The sequence below is a fragment of the Schistocerca gregaria genome, chromosome 7, assembly GCF_023897955.1.
Source record: "Schistocerca gregaria isolate iqSchGreg1 chromosome 7, iqSchGreg1.2, whole genome shotgun sequence".
NCBI classification, from domain to species: domain Eukaryota; kingdom Metazoa; phylum Arthropoda; class Insecta; order Orthoptera; family Acrididae; genus Schistocerca; species Schistocerca gregaria.
The window spans coordinates 437,043,888-437,063,536 of NC_064926.1; the positions used below are offsets into that span (position 1 = coordinate 437,043,888).

Here is a 19,649-nt window from a genome sequence, read left to right on the forward strand (position 1 = left end):
TCAGCAGCAAATGAAAGATGAAATAGGGAAGTATGAGACTGAAATAAGATCGAATACAGGAGCAAACCTGATTGCAGCCGAAGCAACCTACATTGCAAAGTTAGTTAGTGGTAAAAGACAGAGGAAAGTGAAGAGAGAACAGGAGAAAGGGTACATCACAAAGGGTCAACTGTGGTGACACTGTCATAGAGTCAATGAACTTGAATTTAGAATTTGGCCCAAGCAAATGTAGATCTTCCATGGTTCCCTAAGTTACATAAGGTGAAATATGGGATGATTGCTATGAAAAAATCACAGCTAAATTTAGCGTTCCAACACTGACCAATCTGAACTTGTGCTCTCTGTCTAAAGTCCTTGTCATAAATTGAAAACTAAAACATAATTTTCTCTACCTCTTTAACACATTTGGTGTCCCTGTCCCACAGGCATGTTAGCTTGGGGAATGGAAGATGACTGATGCCGCACATAGTGTATTCTGGCTATTGAGTCAAATTTGCATCAGACTGTGCCTGGGCACTCTGCATTGAACATCGGTTGCGATTTAGCTGTTGGTTTATCTTCTTACCATTCTGTTATGAAACTTGTGCAGATAAGTGCATTTGTTTTCAATTTTCCATTCTTTATCTGTAAGATAATAATTTTCAGCATAATTACACAAAAAATTTACCTTCAACAAGAAATAATTTCCTCTTATGTCCAGGCCTGTTTTGAGACATTTCTGCCCAACGGGTGGCCGAGCGGTTCTAGGCGCTACAGTTTGGAACCACACGACCGCTATGGCCAGAGGTTCGAATCCGGCCTTGGACATGGATGTGTGTGATGTCCTTAGGTTGGTTAGGTTTAAGTAGTTCTAAGTTCTAGGGGTCTAATGACCTCAGAAGTTAAGTACCATAGTGCTCAGAGCCATTTTTGAGACATTTCTGTAAAAATAAAATTTGTGTGTAATTATGCTGAAAATAATTATTTTATAGATAAAGAGTGATAAATTGAAAATAAATGCAACTAGCTGCACAAGTTTCACCTCAGAATGGTATAAAGATAAACCTACAGCTAAATTGCAACTGATGTTCACTGTAGTGCTGAAGCAAATCTAACCCACACAGTAAACAAAATATACTAGGTGGCGCCAATAGTCAGAAAATATTAGATGTGACATTGGCCACCTGCCATTCCACGAGCTACCACACCTGGTGGGGCAGGGACACAGAATATGTTAACATATATGTTAACATTGCATCATCAATGACATCTCTGGGGAAGCAAGTTTCCTGTAGTTCTTTGTTATTTTCTCTCTTTTTCTTTTTCTCTTACTCAGCCTATGTTTTTGTCAATGCATCTAAACTGCTCTTATTGAGTGTAACCACTGTGAAAGAACCATTTTTATGTTATTTAATTTTATGTGGTGTTTTGAGGTTACTTTTGGAAATTGATCTTAGGGAAATTACATTATTTTGAATAGTACTACTGTTTGTGTACCTTATGGTTGTCTATCTTATGTTTGTGTTAGATGGTATGGTCAGTAAGTTTAATACACACAGTGAAATGATATTAAATTTCAGGCAAGAGTATTAAGTCCCCCCAGGCTGAGGAGATCAAGTACACAATTAAAGAAAGAAAGTATGTAGAAGTTATTGAAAGAGCTTACTTGTTTGCAAGTAAGACGTTGCTGCAACTTCTAATGGAAGAAAATGATCTGATGGGCAGGCTACGGTAAGAAATAAAAGACTTTTTTTTCTTTTATTCAAAGTGTGTCCTTTATTATTGGTTTTGAATGTCAGAAAAGTCTTTGAATAGCAATTTTCTTTTATGACCTCTTTTTAAAGAAAAAGGGGTCTTGATTGTTGATACATTCTCAGTGGACACATACTTCAAAAGTTGTGCCTCACATATGTGGTAAGTGGGTGGAAATAAGAGAGATGGAAAATCGGACAGTCTTCAACTCTAGGATAATCACAAAGTGTTGATTGTTTCTGGAAAATGGACTTCGGGAAATTACAATATTTTGAGCAGTATGTCATTTTATATCAGTCCCAATCTTAAAGAGAATTTTGTGATATACAGTGTGATTATAATTAAACTTTTACTACTTGAGCCAGTGTAGACAGAAAACTTTTTACTGTAAGGGTGCCCAATTGCAGCACCACACTGCAGGATTTGTATTGTTAGTAGTGTTTGTGTCATGACATGTCATTAGGCAGTGGTGCTGGACCAGCGACGTGGTGTTGAAACAAACATTAGTGTGTATTACGGTTGCTGAAGGTCAACATGGGTCTCAACAGGGTGAGCAGGATTTTATTCAGAAAGCTGTTTCAGAAAAAGGACGGCAATAGTGGTACTGCTCTTAACAAATATTGATACACTGGGGTTGAAGAACATGGTTCAGGAATTTGAATTAACTGGTGATTTGGAAATTGCTCCTGGGAGGGGCTGACAGCCAGTTGTGCCCCGCATTGTTGAAGAAGTTACTGTTGCCTTAGCTGAGAATGCTGGATACGATGTGTGATCTTCAATTAGTGCACAAGCTGTATCATGACTGGTGAACATTCCATGCTCTACTGTTTGAAAGGTGCTGCAAATAATTGGGCAGTGGGATCCCTAGTGTGATTGCAATCTGCTGTTTATGCGAATAGTTATTACAATGAACCATGTTTGTAACCTGGAGTGTTAACATGATACACAATTAATGCATGTTACCCTCTCATGTGGCATTTAAAATGTGTTTCTTTCAGTGGTTTGTTCATTACTTCTCTTCTGCATGTCCTTACAAATTTTCCCACGAAGTGTCATTGTCTATGATCATTTGTTTTCCATGTGGACCCTTTTAAGCAGTGAAAGTTCTGTTATAACCATCCTGCATTGTGACCATGCACCTGTCAACAAACAAAAGTACATTCGATGCTGTTCTGATGACACCAGATAGGTACATGTTAGTAAACAATCATCTGACAGGATTCTCTGTGTAGCGACTTTCACAGGCATTGATGTACAACATCCAGTGTAGAGCACAAGAATCCTTAAGGCAGGGGACTGTTTCTTGATGCTTGTAACACAATTCCACATAGTTTCTGATGGAAATGACCTCTTGCTTTTACTTTCTTAACCAGTGTAAGCCAACACATCAGCTGTTACAATTCACCTTTTTATCAGAATCGTACGTTTAGCTTTTTAATAGAAAGATGTTACACAAAAGTCTGACACTTATAGTTTAGTTGTTGGGGAACTGATTCAGTTATCTAAAATGTCTCTGCAGCCAGTTGGGCTCAGAACTCTTGCCACAGTTACTGATTTCTAGAGTTCCTTGTATTCTTTAATTAATGTGATGCTTCAGCAAGCAGTTGTAGCGCCCAGGCCAGAGAAATGTAACGTTTTTCCCCCTCGAAAAACCTTTGGTGGTTTCTGTGATAGAGCTTCAGGATATGAGTGACATGGTTGTAAATATATCCAAATGATATAAAGGTGGAAGTTAGATGTATAAATGAATGTGATTGTATGTGAAATGTGACAATGCTTCTTCAAGAGCTGCAAGGGCTCTAAATGGAACTTTGCTTTTTCAGGTCAGTTAAGCACTATTTCCTTCTCGATCAGGGGGACTTCATTGCTCAATTCATGGAGGTTTGCGAGCAGGAACTATCAAAAAATATTGATGACATAGTACCTACACGACTTGAATCACTACTGGAACTTGTCCTGCGGACATCAACAGCTAATGTAGATCCGTACAAGGATGATATGCGCACTGAACTGCTACCATATGATCTCATTTCACAGATGTTTAAAATACTCAGCATTGAAACTGATGAAGAGAAAGGTATACAATTTTCTGTATTTATATTTAATAACTCAGAGTTTCAGGAATCAATTGCAATTTTTGAAATATAACATGTAAATAGTCACACATATGTTGTTCTATAATACTTCCAATGGTAAATCCTGCAGTGAGGGGATGTAGTTGTAAGACAGTGGACTTGCATTGGAGAGTGGAAAATTCAGATCCCCAACTGGTGCATCCAGATCTAGATTTTCCTTGGTTTCTCTTTAACTACTGGAGAGGGGGTAGGTCCTTTGAGGAAGATGCCTGTACCTATGGTAGTAGCTTGCAAACTGAAGCGAAGATTTAATATTCTGAAACTTGCCACCTACACAACAAACCACAGAATAGTTGTTATTGTTGTGGTTTTCAGTTCAAAGACTGATGTTATACAGCTCTCCTTGCTAGTCTATCCTGTCCAAGCCTCGTTATCTTGCATTACTGCTGCAACCTACATCTATTTCAACTTGCTTACTGGGGTGATGCCTTGATCTCTCTCTACAATTTCTACCCTCTCCTCTTCCCCCACTTTTCTCTCTGTTATCGAATTATTGACTACTATGTGCTTCAGGATGTGTCATCAGTTCCATCTTTTATTCAAGTTGCGCCAAAATATGCTTTTCTGCACAGTTTTATTAAGTGCCTTTTCATTAACTGTCCAACCTACTAATCTTATTTCAGCATTCTTTTATATCACTACGTTTCAAAATCTTCTATTCTTTTATTGTCTGTTCTCTTTATTGTCCACATTTCATATCTATACGAGGGTGTGCTCCAGTCAAATATTGTCAGGAAAGACTTTGTAACCCATTTTTATTCATTGTCAAAAAATTTCTGTTTTTCAGAATTAATTTTCTTGCTATTTCACTTGAGTTTTATGAACTTTCTACTGTGGCCACTGTATTATTTTTCTGCCTAAACAGCAATATTCATCTACTGCATTTAGTGTGTAATTTCTATCTAATTCTATCAGCATTACCTGACTTAAATTTACTACATTCCATTATCCTTGTTTTACTTCTGTTGTTATTGTTCTTATAATGCCTTCTCAAGACACTGTCTGTTCTGTCCAGTTGAGCTTCCCAGTTTGTTGCTGATGCTGAGAGAACTACAAAGTCATTGGAAAACCTCAACATTTTTATACTTCTTCCTGAATGGTAATTCCCTTGCCAAACTTCTCCTTGGTTTCCAGTGTACGGATTTGATAACATTAGTGAAAGGCTACATCCTTGTTTCACTCGTGGACTGTTTTGTGGTTGGTTGTGAATTGTGCTCCCCAACAATCTGTCACACTGATGCATGTATGTCAGCTTTACCTCAAATTATTTCCTGTCGCCGTTAATTCCTTTCATGGTCCTGCTATGCAGCGCCATGGAACTATACTGCCACGGAACCATACTGTCGGACTTCTTCACCTTGTTTCAGTATGTGGGTGATGGAATAGAGTTCCAACCTGTAGAAGCTACTAAATGATGTAAACAGTTTTAACGGTAACTATTCTGTGTGTTACATGCAATGTGTTTCATATACAGTGATGAGTGAACCTGATATCTTTTACTTCATAGCTCTTGACAAACTATTACACACATGTCTTACTTCTACATTATCAATAGAGTGAGTGACAGCCCTTGTAATGATTTTTCAGTTGTTTATGGCTGTTCACACTCTTGTGCCTGTCATTTTGCTTCTTGACCTCCAAGGCACTGCCAAGCCACAATGTCCGAAGAAAAAGTGCTCTTGCCACATCAACTGGAGAGGTTTATTCACCATCCCACCTTCCCAATGTCCAGAACTGTCTTGACTTACACTTCATATGGACAGTGGGACATTGTGCATTTAACAACTACCTAAACTATGTTTTCACTTCTTATGAACATCGTTCATGGCCTAAGAGGTTAAAAGTGGAACATGTTATTCCTCAGAAGCCCATGTTACACCACACTCAACCTTCCCCACTACTGTTTTCTTCACGTGACCTTAATTATTATAACTGCAGTCTGGTTTCTGTACAAGTTGTAAAAAAGAAACTGCTTTCTTTATTTACCTTCATAATCTCAGTGTGTATTCCAGTCAGTGTATTCCAGTCAACACTGTGAAAAACTTTCTCTAAATCCACAAATACTGTAAATGCATGTCTGCCTTTCCTTAACCTGTCTTGTAGGCTAAGTCGCAAGGTCAGCAATACCTTGTGTATTGCTATTATTATTATTATTATTATTATTATTATTATTATTATTATTTTTGGAACCCTAATCGATTTTCCACTAGGTCAACTTCTAGCAGTCTTTACATTCTTCTGTAAGTAATTTATGTCAACATTTTACAACCATGACTTACAAAAGTGACAGTTTGGTTATATTCACATCTGTGTCCTACATTCTTTTGAATTTTAATTACCACATTTCTTTAAAAGACAGATGGTATTACACCTATCTCATATCTTGCATACCAGGTGGAATACTTTTGTCATGACTGGCTCACCCAAGGACTTAATAATTCTGAGGGAATATTGTATTCTCTGGGTGACTGGTTTTGTCTTAAATCTTTCAGTGCTCTGCTAAATTCTTCCTGCAGTATCATATCTTCCATCTCATCTTCATCTACTTTCTCTTCCATTTCCACAAGATTGTTGTCTTAAAACTCGATTCCTGTGCATGGCCCTTCTATATATTCCTTCTACCTTCTTTGCCTAGTGTAGCTTCCTACCTGTGCCTTTGATATTCATACAACAACTTCTCTTTTCTACAAACAACTCTTAATTTTCCTATAGGCAGCATCTTTCTTTCCCCTAATTACACATACCTCTACAGCTTTGCATATGTCCTCTAGCTATTCCTGTTTTATCTTGTTACATTTTGTGTCACTCTCATTTTTTAGATGTCTGTACACTGAGGTGACAAGAGTCATGTATAGCAATATGCAATATGCACATGGTCGCATACATGAAATACGATGTCATGCTCGACAGCGTTCACTTAATGATAGAGAGCAGCAGCATTTGCATATAGTTGTCAGCATTAAAAGCCAAGCAAAACCGTGTGAAATAAAACATGGCATCCAATTTCAGTTGCTGATGGTAGGGTTAAAGTGTATCGCAGACCCCTCAAAGCCATGAATCCAAGTTGTCAACAAGGCACTGTACAAATTGGTGGTGACTCCATAATGGTGTGAGCTGTGCTTATGTGGAATGGAGTGGGTCTTCTGGATGTGTAGCTACTAGGAGAGGATTTGCAGCCATTCATCGACCTCATGTTCCCAAACAACGATGCAATTTTGATGATGGTAGTGAACCATGTCACTGGGCCATGATTGTTCACAATTTGTTTGATGAACATTCCGGACAATTTGAGTGAGTGATTTGACCACACAGGTCAACTGACACGAATCCCATTGGACATTCATGGGACATAATTGAGAGGTCAGTTCGTGTACAATACCGTGCTCTGGCAATACTTTAGTGTTATGGATGACGGCAGAGGAAGCAAGGCTCAATATTTCTGCAGGGGACTTCCAATGACCTGTTGAGTCCATGCCACATTGAGTTTGCTGCACTATGCCAGGCAAAAGGAGGTCTGACACGATATTAAGAGATGTCCTATGTCTTCAGTCACCTCAGTGTATTCTCTTTTGTCTACTTCATTTGCTGTTTGTTTGTATTTTCTTCTTTCTAAGGATCTTTACTGGGCCTTATATTTCTATCTATTTGATCCTCTGCTGCCATTACAGTTTCATCTCCAAAGCTACCCATTCACCTTATATATTTTTTCCATTGTTTCTGTCAATTGTTGCCTAATGCTCCTTTTGAATCTATTAGTGACTGGTAGTTCTCACAATTTATGTAGGTCCCACCACCTCTATTTTTACACTTCTCTGCCATGTCTACAATTTTAATCTGCAATTAATTAAAATGAATGCTGCTCTGAGATCACATCTGTCACCAGAAATATTTTCAATTTATAATGTGGTTTCTAAATCTGTCTTACAGTCATATGGTCTATAAGAAATGTTCCTGTGTCACGGTCCCATTCACGTATACACTGTGGTTGTAATGAAAATGCAACTGAATCCCCTTGGGAAAGATAATGGCCGTAACGTTCTTGTACTTTAAGCCATTAGCAGTATCAACATATGAGGCCATGTTGTTTAACATTATGAGGTCAGATCATCTATATCTGCATCATTGTCGTCGCCGTCGCCATCGCCGTCAGCAGCAGCAGCAGCAGCAGGAGGAGCAGGAGCAGCATCAACAACATACAGGGTGTACATTATTCCACTACTGGTCATTTCCTTTCCTTCATATGAGCCCTAATTTGTCATATATTTTCTTCGTGGTCATTACACAAAATGTATGTTGGCAGCAGTAGAATTGTTCTGCAATCAGCTTCAGATGCCAGTTGGCCCTTCAACTACTGAAGGAACTGTATGTTAGTCTGGCCTCTCCACATATACCCCTCTGGCATGGTTGCACATACATTCAGCTGTATATCATTGAGGCATGGCAGCCACCCCACTGTGGCAAGATCCATGATTTTTGCCATGATTTGTGTGTGTGTGTGTGTGTGTGTGTGTGTGTGTGTGTGTGTGTGTGTGTGTGTGTGTTTTAATAGAAAGTGATGTAAAATTAGTTCAGGTCATAAATCATCTGTATAATACAATGTAAAATCCAGGATTGAATAATGACAATCTTATGAAAAGGATAGATTGCTACTCTGTATAATACATTTAAAAAATCACATTAGACTCATTACCTATACAGATATTGATATTCTAAATAATTAATGCTGTGAACACAATTTATTTTTATTTTGTTTCAGAATACCGAGTTGCACTGCATAATGTACATCTGTCTGGAATTGAAGCATTCTCATTTGGTTATGATGTAAAGTGGCCTGTGTCACTGGTTCTCAATAGGAAGGCTATAGCTTGTTACCAGATGCTGTTTCGCCACCTTTTCTATTGTAAACACATTGAGAAATTGCTTTGCAGGTTTGTTACATCATTCTTTATGGTTGTCTTTCAACTTTTAAGTAAATTAGGACATTATATTTTTACAGGAAATGCTGAAAAATGGTTCATTCCCTATATCTCTGACAAGAAGCAAAGAGTGTCATTAGGAAAGAGACTTGAATTAAACAACCAGGCACCATCCAACTAGGAACTAATGATGTGGTGACCTACAAGGTTCCATCTTAGGGCCCTTGCTTTCTCTTCTGTATATCAATGATCTTTGCACAGTAACATTATGGTGCCAAGTTTGGTTTGTTTGCAGATGGTACAAACATTGCAGTAAATAGCAAATCAATTATATAGTCTTAGAAAGATTGCTTAATGACATTTTATGGACATTAATAAATGGTTCCTAGCCAATTCTTGGTCACTAAATTTTGAAGTAAATAAAAGTGCACGTATGCGCTCATGCACATCTTTAAAGAAAGGTTTGCATGGTTTTCTGCTGCTCAATTGTTTCGTTATTCTAATAATTGCCTTTTGTTTCCTGAAAACTGTTATGGCCTGGTATACATTTCCCCAGAAAATGATACTGTACTTCAGTATTGAATGTACACAAGCAAAGTATACGGCCCTATCCGTTTCTGCACTAGTATTGTTGCAAAGAATTTTTACTACGTAGTTTGTTTTTGCTGGTTTTGAATTTAGGGATGTGATATGAGCGCTCCATTTAAGATTTTCCTGGTTATGTATCCCAAGAAATTTAGTTTCATCGACAGGACTAATGATTTGGTTATCTATACGTGTTGTGCAGCATTTTTATTTTGATCTGTTTGGTAATTTATGAGTACTGTTTTTTGGGGATTAACTATTAGCCTGTTTCTGGTAAACCATTTAGACACTTCTTTTGTAATATATTTTGCAGATGCAGTGAGATTGTCTTCTGTATTTCCTTCAATCAATAGACTTGTGTCATCTGCAAACAGTACAGGTTCAGAACCCCTAACGTGTGACGGGAAACCATTAAGGTATACCAAAAAAAGAAGGGAACGTAAAATAGAGCCCTGTGGGACACCATGACTTAGTCCACATGGTACTGAATGGTGTACCTGGAGTTCATTTCCTTACATGTACTTAATTTCAATTGCCTGAGAACGATATTCCAAATATGTTTTAATCTTCTGGTTTGGCACACCTCTTACGCCATACATTTCAAGCTTCCCCAGGAGCACAGTATGATTAATCACATTGAAAGCTTTTGTTAGGTCCATAGTTACCCATACATTGCTGATCACCTTTTTTTATATAGGGGTTCTCCTTGTGCCATTTTCAGTTGCTGTGGGAAGACACCACATGATAAGGAGGAATTGCATATGCCCCATCGAGGGCAACCTGATAAAGGAGAGAGTATTTGTCTTGCCTATATTTTTATAATCTAATCTGGAATATCATCAATACTAGTTGAATAATTACTCTTCAGTGAATTAATGGTATTTAGGAGCTCTGTTGGGCTTATTGGACTGAGAAACATGGATAAATTATGTATTTCAATAGACTAAAGTCCATGTCATATATAGGTGGATTACCAAATTTTTCCTTCACTAATTTTGCAGCAACAATTGCATAGTAAGAATTGAAGCTGTTTGCAACTGCCCTAGAGTCAGTGACATTCTTGCCATCTTGCGATATTACAATATTTTTGTGAGTTGTCTTCTTCCCCATAAGATCCTGCACAGCTTTCCACATGGACTTAGTTTTATTGGATGACTTCATAATATATTTGCCTCCTTTATGACACATTTCATAACTACCTCTCATGTATGTTTTGAAATAACTAAGAAACTTTGGACTGCTGTCAGTTTTTGACTGCAGAAAAAGTTCCTGCTTCCTTTTACAGGATACTCCAATGGCTGATGTAATCCAGTTTTTGAATCAATCTGTGCTTCTAGAAATCACTTTCCTTTGTGAAAAAGCTATGTCAAAGTTATGCTTGATGTTCAAAAAATGTTCCATCTTTTCATTGTTCGCTGATTAGGTACTGAAAGTATTCAATATTTTCTGACTATAAATTCTGTTATGGATAATTTTTTGTACACTGGTTGAAATGTGGTTTATGGGTATGGTTAGTAATTGTGAAAGGTGGTCACTATAGCTGGTATCAAAGTTTTCTGATGTACACTTGTCCATGTTTACACATACCTGATCAAGGAGAGTGACACTTGTTTTTGTTACATGTGTTGAAGAGCTAACAGTCAGACAAAGATTGTAGGCTTTTATAATACTTAAGAACTTTTCCCTGGGAAGGCTATGCCTCAGAAAGTTAATATTAAAATCTCCACACAATACCACTGCCTTCCTAGTTGTCTTGAGTTTGCCTAAAGCAAGATCCAGTTTTCTGAAGAAAAAAAAAACACTTATGTTACTAATAGGAGGTCTATACATACATAAAAGAATAGTTTTTTCAGACACTAACTTAACAGCTGAGATTTCAAAGGCTTTTTCACACCCTAGTTTGCACACAGAGGCTATACTCCTATAATCTACATTTTCTTTTACGTATATAAAAGTTCCCCCATGTTTTGATTCCATACAAAAAAAGCAGTTTGCAATGTTAAAATAAATTATTTTTAAGTATTGAAAATACTCATTTTGTAACCAACACTCACAAAAATGTAAAACTGAAAAGTCTTTCCATTCACTATTGAGGACTATATTTATAATCATCAACTTTATTTGTTAATGACAGTACATTCTGGTGTACAATCTTGCGTGTATTTGCAATTTAATTGTGCATCACATTTTTTTGTGATACAACCTATGTTCCAAAAAAATAGCTTTCGCCTTTATTATTAGCCATTGCATCTTTCTTTATGACCCATTTGTCCAAAGTACTTTGGACTGCTTCTATTCTGTACTGCTGTGAATCAAATTTGCTAAACGACAGATTTCTTCAACCAAAAAATTGTTTCCCGCTGTGATTTAAATGAAGGCAACGGCTGGTATGCATGGATCAGTCTAATGTGCTTACATTTATTAAGTTCACATACAAAAATTTTTTGCATACGTCATTTATCTCTTTGTTTACTCTTCCTATTAATTTATTTACACACGACCAAAGAGGTAGGTCATATCTGTGAGGTTGATTTACAGCAGCTCCATTTGTGTTGCCTAATTTGGGTAGCACACAGTCATGAGTTCACTACCTTTATCTCTGGCAATATCATTTACACCTGCACAAATTATGACACAGTCTTTTGAGTCAAGATTTTCACACAATTTCAGTACTGTTTTTGTGACTTCTGCAATGCCTGCTCCTGGTTTGACAAAGGTGTGGACGCTTGCATTAGTTTGTGTATCTGCCACCTCTTCTGCTATCTGACATCCATGATTATGGGCAAAAATTAAGACTTTTTGTTCTTTTTTGCACACTTGAGGCCAGTCGAGTGATTTTTTAGTCACATTTCTTTGTTTACAATGCGACACGTGTGAAAAATTTACATTTCACAGCTGTTGTTGTTTGTAATTATTATCTGGACTCAGATGTTTCTGATGAAATTGTTGGTAGAATCATGTTTGTCATTGTAGATATTTGATGCACGCACTTTTGTATTTCCAAGTTTTGTGCTGGTTTACCCAGTTGTTCTTCCTTTATTTATATCATTGGTAGCCAATATTTCTTTAACGTTGAGTTGATGTTCCGTTTCTTGAGTTTTTACTACCAAGATGTTGCAACTGTTTCTCCATTAAGAGTACAGTCCATTTAAGTTCATTGAATTTACTGTTTTTTGTAGTTAAAATGCGGATGTCATCGCAATGTTTACATATGGATATCCCTGAATGTACATTTGACATGATTTCTTCACTAGATTTTGATCTTTTAATGATTTTGTTGGCATTTTTTGCTTTAACTTTACAGCAGTAATGTTTTCCAGGTTGAACCATGATACCTTTTTTCCACTGAATACATAAAGAATCCTTCTTCTTCTTTTGGCCAAAGCCTTCGTCACATGACCACTATCTCCAGCCATTGTGGCCTGACTGCAACTGCATTGAATGGCAGGTGCAATTTTAACAATGTATATTCACGATGACAATAAACAGAACAACAGTCAGTATTCCAGTAATGAATAAGCGGTGCCGCTGCATTGTGATAGCAGTCAGAGTGGGCCGGGGCGACACTCGAGTCACTGCTGGAGTACTGGATATTATTTGTGTTTTGTTCCTCCTTTTAATACATTTTGGTAAGATTAGTATTGTAATAGATTAATTTTGGGTTGCTCTGTTGAACATGCATGTAATAGTTCATTTAAAAAATGTGCAACAGGAAACAAACTGATGTTTTCTGTTAACAGTAGGCATTCCATGACACATGCAGTGAGCAGTTTTTGTTTGGACCGACTCCACATACACATTGCAAAAACAAAATTGCAAATGTCTGATGAAATGCCAGAGAAAAAGGGAATGATGACTTTTAGGAGAGGCATCTTGTATATAGTGTATTCATAATGTATTTAACACATCATTATTACAAGGCACATATCCAGACAAACTGAAATATACTAGTTTCAAACTCTTCTGTAAGAAAGGGTGTTGGAAAGATATTAATGCTAATCAACTGCTCTAATTGCCTCCTCTTCGAAGGTATTGGAAGATTGTGTGTGCAAGAACCATAACAAATCTGTCAAAATAAGATCGTAAGTCAGTCGGTGTGATTTAAAAGCATTGTTTCTACAGAACATGCCATTTTTCAATTCACAGGTCATACTAAATAAAATTTAAATGACAAAATGTCGCCAGCTGGTACTATCTGTAAGTCGTCAAAAGTATTTGACTAGGCAGCACACATATTCCCCAAGAAGAGCAATACTTGAAATTCTGTAGTGCACAAGGCCTGACCACACCATTAGAAATAATGTGCAAGAGTAAATCAATAAATGAAACAGACAATTCTAAATTCGAAAGTGTTTGTATTGATAAGGACCTGAAGTGGCAATCACATATTACTGATTTTCTTAAACATCTTTGTTCAGCAGCATTTGCAATGTGGATGATATTTAATTTTGTAAGCAAAATTGTTAAAACGTTGTGTTTTTGTGTTTTTATTCAGCAATGTATTGCATCATTTCCTGGGGTAATTCGTTATTGAGGAAATAAGTATTTATTATACAGAAATGTCTAATAATGATTATATTTTATGTCCCCTCTAGAAACTCGACTGACTTTAAACAGTTGAGTATAACAACCAGCTACCAGTACATTTGCTTCCTTATGAAGTTGATTGTCAAGAATCAGTTACAGTTTGAAAACGTAGGCCACTTACCCAGTGATGTAGAGAATTTAACAGATAATTAATTTATTCCACATCATAGTTAGAGAGATCATGTTTATGACCCATGGAACATGTAAATAACTGACCGTTCTCTTGAAACTGTGCCTGCAGCCATATGTTGAATATATTACATTGTTTTGTAAGTGTCTTTTAATTGTGCCTGTGTGCAACTTAGCGTGTTATCTTACGGAAAGTAGCAATCTATCTTTTCCTACATTGTCAATGTATCACACATATATTCATGCCAGGAGGGTTTGCAGTTTGCAGTTAGCAGATATTATATCATTTATATCAGAAGCAACAATTTTGTTAATAGGCCACTGTCAATTTGACCCAAGACTAAACAGTAGATGTAGGTCTGGCTCTTTCCCAATGGTGCTTGTGAGATAAAAGTGTATAATGCAAGGCATCAGAGTAAAAGAATGCTCTGCATTCTCTCCACTGCAAGATGTCAATGTTTTTACTTTCCTAAACCAATGATAATAACTTAGGAAATGTGGCTGAAATTGGCTTTGTGTGGGTTCTTATGCCTACAATAATGCTGCTCACAGGATAACCAGAACACAAGCATGTGTTGAAGATAATTGGTTATAGACACATCTGAATATATCTGGCAGCTCTGATCTGATTTCCTTGAGTTTTTGGCTTCTCACATAAGTAAAAGAAACCATTTATGACCAATGTTGATGTGTGCAAGCCAGAGTAAGGAGAGGCCCATGAAGATGATTTAAACTAAATTAATCTTACAGAAAGAGTCATGTTATGTACTGTGTCTTTGTGAATTCAGTGTTCTTACATATATTTTTAAGGAATCAGGCATTGGGCCTGGTTTTTATTATTTTCTCATTCATTGTCACACTCATAATAACCAATAATGCCATGGATTGAAAAAGATGCTGTTGTAAGACTGTAAACTATAAGTCTGTTAGATAATATGTTTCAAAATTCACTACTGTTGCACAATATTCATAAAGCAGTTCAACACAATATTCACTAAACTGTAGGACCTAAGAGTTATTACACATTTTTCTATACATAAGATTTGATTAACAATCACTTCTAAATATTGAATGTCATGATACCTGTGTAGAGATAAATGAACAATTCAGTTAATTTTAAATTTCATCGCAGTGAATTTAGCACTTCTGTTTCAGGGTTTGGAAGAAAAACAAAATGGCTAAGCTGTTTTCCAATAAAGCCCTGATTATGTACACTCCAGCATTCGCCCTTCGAATGAGAATGCTTGATTATGTACAGAATCTTGAGTACTACATGATGGTTGAAGTAATTGAACCAAATTGGGTTAACTTTCTTTCAAACATCAGCAAGGTATTGAATATAAATTTTTACAATTAAGTAATTATTTTATTGAGAACAGTAATTTTATGGAACACTTCTGTTCTGAGTCTGGCTGTGCTGTTGTGTTTTAAAATGGTATTCTATTTTGTCTAAAAATTCCAGTAACAATGGCTGGCCCTCTACATAAGAAATTAAATATTTCTGGATGAAAACTTTCACTTAGTATATGAATTTTAATCTTTGTTACCTATTATAATTCTGTAGTTTACAGCTTTCCAAACCTGAGATAGTCAGACCTTACATTGAAATTCATGCTTTAAAAAAATAATTCTATGAATAAGAGAACTGTCAGTATATTAAAGATGTCTTTGTTCAAATCATAATCCAGAGCTAAATTTCAACCAGTGACAGAGATTAAATTTGTTTACCTTTTAGTACACACCTAAACAAGCAAGCAGTTGGTACCTTTACTGTGCTAAGGTGTAACGAATGAAATTTGAAACAAATTTGATTTGAAAGTGCATAGTTTACTAGTGTTTTAATATCTAGTAGCAATGTTAACTTTTCATCACTTTAGATGAAACTGTTTACACAGGCTCTTCATTGTGGTCTTCACTGAGGGAGTAGTGCAAACACTTAACATTATAAAACCAATTTCATTGAGTTATCCATGACTAATCATGCATACTAATCTTGTACTGCTCTCAGTTTTAATTCCCTTTCAGAGACGGACAACTATACTGGAAAATCCCTTTGAAAGAGCAGTTAAAGTACAATTATATGGCTCTATTATCTACATTCTTAACTGTGTGGATTATGGCATCTCTTTATGCAATTTGCAATTTGATCTCTTGATATTCATGCAGCCATGTCACTGTCCTCCAAAGCATTCCTTAATGTTCCTATAGGCAGTATTTAGCTCTTGAACTGTTGTTTATTTTGTAATAGATATGCAACCAGTCGCTTTTTTATGATTTTTCAGTAGCTCGAAAACATGTTCATGGTTGAATAAATCATAAAAAAGCGACTGGTTGCATATTTATTACCAAATAAACAGCAGTTTAAATCAGTCACAGTTTGTCATCCACGATGGATATACTGAAAGTATTTAGCTTTTCCCTAGTTGTGTATGGATTTACAGCTTTGCATTTCTCCTCTAGCCATTTCCAGTGTACCACTTTGCTTCTGTTGATCTCTTTTTTTTTAAAATCATCTGCATTCTCTTATGACTACTCAATTCCTCATCTTTTTTATATTCTCTCTTTTAATCAGTTAAATTAGATATCTCATGTGTTGTCCAATAATTTCTATTGGGACTTACCTTTTGGCCTATTTGATCCTCTGCCATGTCCATGGTTCCATCTCTCAAAGCTACCCTTTCTTCTTCTATTATATTCCTTTCCCCTGGTTTTGAATGTTAGCAATGATTCAGTTGTGCTCTGTCAAAATTCTACCAAGCAGCTTCCTCTTCTGTTTATTCCCCCAGTCTGTGATCTGCAATTTTTCCTTCTCTTTTCTACTGCTGAATCCTAGTTATGCCTAAATTTCCATCTCACTTTACCACCTGAACAAATTCTTTTATTTCATCATACATTCGTGCAATCTCTATATGTACATATACTCTGACATTCACACTTATGTGCTTGGCAGAAGATTCATAAAACCACATTTACACTATTTATCGACCATTTGACTCTCAACTAATTTGTGGTAAAAATGGTCATCTAAATATTTGTGGGAGATCAGTTTCTCATGCTTTATTGCCATGGTCATTTCTCCCTCTGTAGGGTGGGAGTCAACAAAATGCCTCCAAATTTTTTTAAATGTGAAAGCTCTTTAAGCTTTTTAAATAAAACAAATGTTAGTAATGTTCTACAGTCTTATTCTCCATGCCAACGTATTTATTTCTCAATATAGCCACCCTGGCGATGAATGCATTTCTCTAACGAGAGACCAGTTTGTTGATACCATCACTGTAGAACATTTGACTTTGTCGTCTGAGCCACAACCCACCTATGCTTGCACCGCTTTATCACTGCCGAAGTGAGGACCTTGAATATGTTTTTTACGTTTTGGAAACAGATGAAAATCAGATAGGATCAAGATGGTGCTACACGGGGGATGATCGATGACAGTGAACCCAAGGCATCAGATTGTTGCAGATGGCCTGGCATTGTCATTCCAAAGGAGATAGTGCTCCATATGTGGACTAACTCCTCAAATTCAAATCTCAGTTACAGCATTCTGTTTCTCACACACTGACATTGGTACGTTACACACCACCATGTTACTTGCTACAATTCCAAGCCATCTAGTGATAGATAGCTGCAAATATGTAAACACGAAGAACAAAGATGTCTTTAAGAGATCGTGCTTTTATGAGGTTCTCACAGCACACCAACATAGTTACATTAGACACTGCCATGTTACACACTACACTTTGGAGGCCTTTATCACAGAGGGTTGCAACTTGTGTCAGCAAAGTGAGAAAGTTGACCGAGTAATGAGCATGGCATTTAATAACTCATCTGATCTTGAGAACGGAATAAAAAATTCAGAGGCATTACTTTTCGGCATGCTCTTATATTTTCACACTTGGGGAAGAAAGTTGGTGATGAAAATTTCATGAAAAGATTTCTCCACATTGAGAAACACCTATGTTTTACTTATAGCCACCCCACCTTGTGTATCATATCTGTAGCACTCTCTCTCATATTTCACAATAGTACAAAATGAATTGCTCTGCTCTGAACTTTTTTGATGCTGTCTATCAGTCCTTTCTGATAATTGTCTCCTGTACAACACAGCAATACTCCAGAAAAGGATGGACAGGTGTAGTGTAGGCAGTTTCTTTAGTAAATTTATTGTATCTTCTAAATGGTCTCCCAATAAAACACAGTATTTGGTATCTTTTGCTACATTATTTCTTTATGTGACGGTTTCAATTTAAATTGTTCATTGTTGTAATCCCTAGGTATTTAGTTGAACTGGCAACCAATAAATTTATGTGATTTATTGTGTAATCTAAATAGGATCAATTGTCACTTTTGAATCATTCAGATATGTTGTCTAAATTCTTCTTGTGACGTTATAGACAATAAAAGACAGTGTTATCTGCAAACAATTTAAGAGGGCTGCTCAGCTTGTTGTTTAAATAATTTATGTAGGTCAGGAACAGCAGTGGGCCCATCAAACTTCTTGAGGAACCCCAGAATTCACTTATGTTTTACTCAGTGACTTCATGTAAATTACTACAAATTGTGACTTTTGACAGGAAATCACTTATCTATTCACACAATTGAGACTATACTCCATTGGCACATGGTTGGATAAGAATTTTCTTGAGAGGAACAATTCCAAAAGCCTTCTAGAAATCAACAAAAATGTGGTCAGTTTGAGATCCCAAAAGTATCACTCATTTATCCATATGAATAAAGAGCCAGTTGTGTTTCATAAGAACAATGTTTCCTGAATCAGAGCTGATTGTGTGGCATTTCATAATGTTGGAACACAGTATGCGTTCCAAAATCCTACTATAAATAAACATTCGTGATACAGATCTGTAATACATCAGATTACTCCTACTTCCTTTCTTTTTCATTGATGTCATCAGTGCAACTTTCCAGTCTTTGGGTGGATCTTTTGCTGAGCAAGCACATTTATATGATTGATAAAAATTGAGCTATTTCATCAGTATATTCTGAAAGGACCCTAATTGGTACACAGCTTAGACCAGAAGACTTGTCTTTAAGTGACTTACGTTGTTTCACTGCTTAGAAATGACTCGTGTTGGCAGCTGTTTGATTCAAATCCTGAAATAGTAACTTAGGTGGAGGAGTCTTGGAAAAGCCTGTTTAGTAACTCCACTTAGGTGATGCTGTCATTGAGAGAATTACCATTTCTATCACACATTGAAGATATTGTGTCTGGCCAATGGTATACTTCACATAAGATGACAATCTCTCTGGATTGTTTGCCACATTTAGAGACAGAGTATTCGTGTGGAAATTATTAAAATCATCTTGCACTGAAGTCTGTGCTATGTCTCAAGCTTCTATAAAGCAATGCCAGTCGTGGAAATTTTGCATTCTTTCTTGTGCTTCTGCAGCAGTGTCGGGATGTTTTTCTGTACCATGGGAAATCTGTTCCGTTATTTTACTTAGTATGAAACCTTCAATTGCCATGAACAGTAATTCTTTAAATTTGTGCCACAAGTGTTTGACACTTACATACTTAGTTTCATAGGAATGGACACATGCTCTTAGG

The 19,649-nt window shown here is 36.5% G+C and overlaps 1 protein-coding gene across 2 annotated transcripts in view; it reads left to right on the forward strand.

The window, feature by feature from the left end:
* The window catches only part of LOC126281536 (gamma-tubulin complex component 2-like), a 189,084-nt gene that overhangs the window by 110,464 nt on the left and 58,971 nt on the right, over positions 1-19,649 (forward strand). For both annotated transcript variants that reach the window (XM_049980587.1, XM_049980586.1), the window contains exons 9-12: positions 1,560-1,710; positions 3,555-3,808; positions 8,623-8,794; positions 15,239-15,413. In XM_049980587.1, coding sequence (XP_049836544.1) covers positions 1,560-1,710; positions 3,555-3,808; positions 8,623-8,794; positions 15,239-15,413 — 752 coding nt within the window. The remainder of the gene's footprint in view (positions 1-1,559; positions 1,711-3,554; positions 3,809-8,622; positions 8,795-15,238; positions 15,414-19,649) is intronic.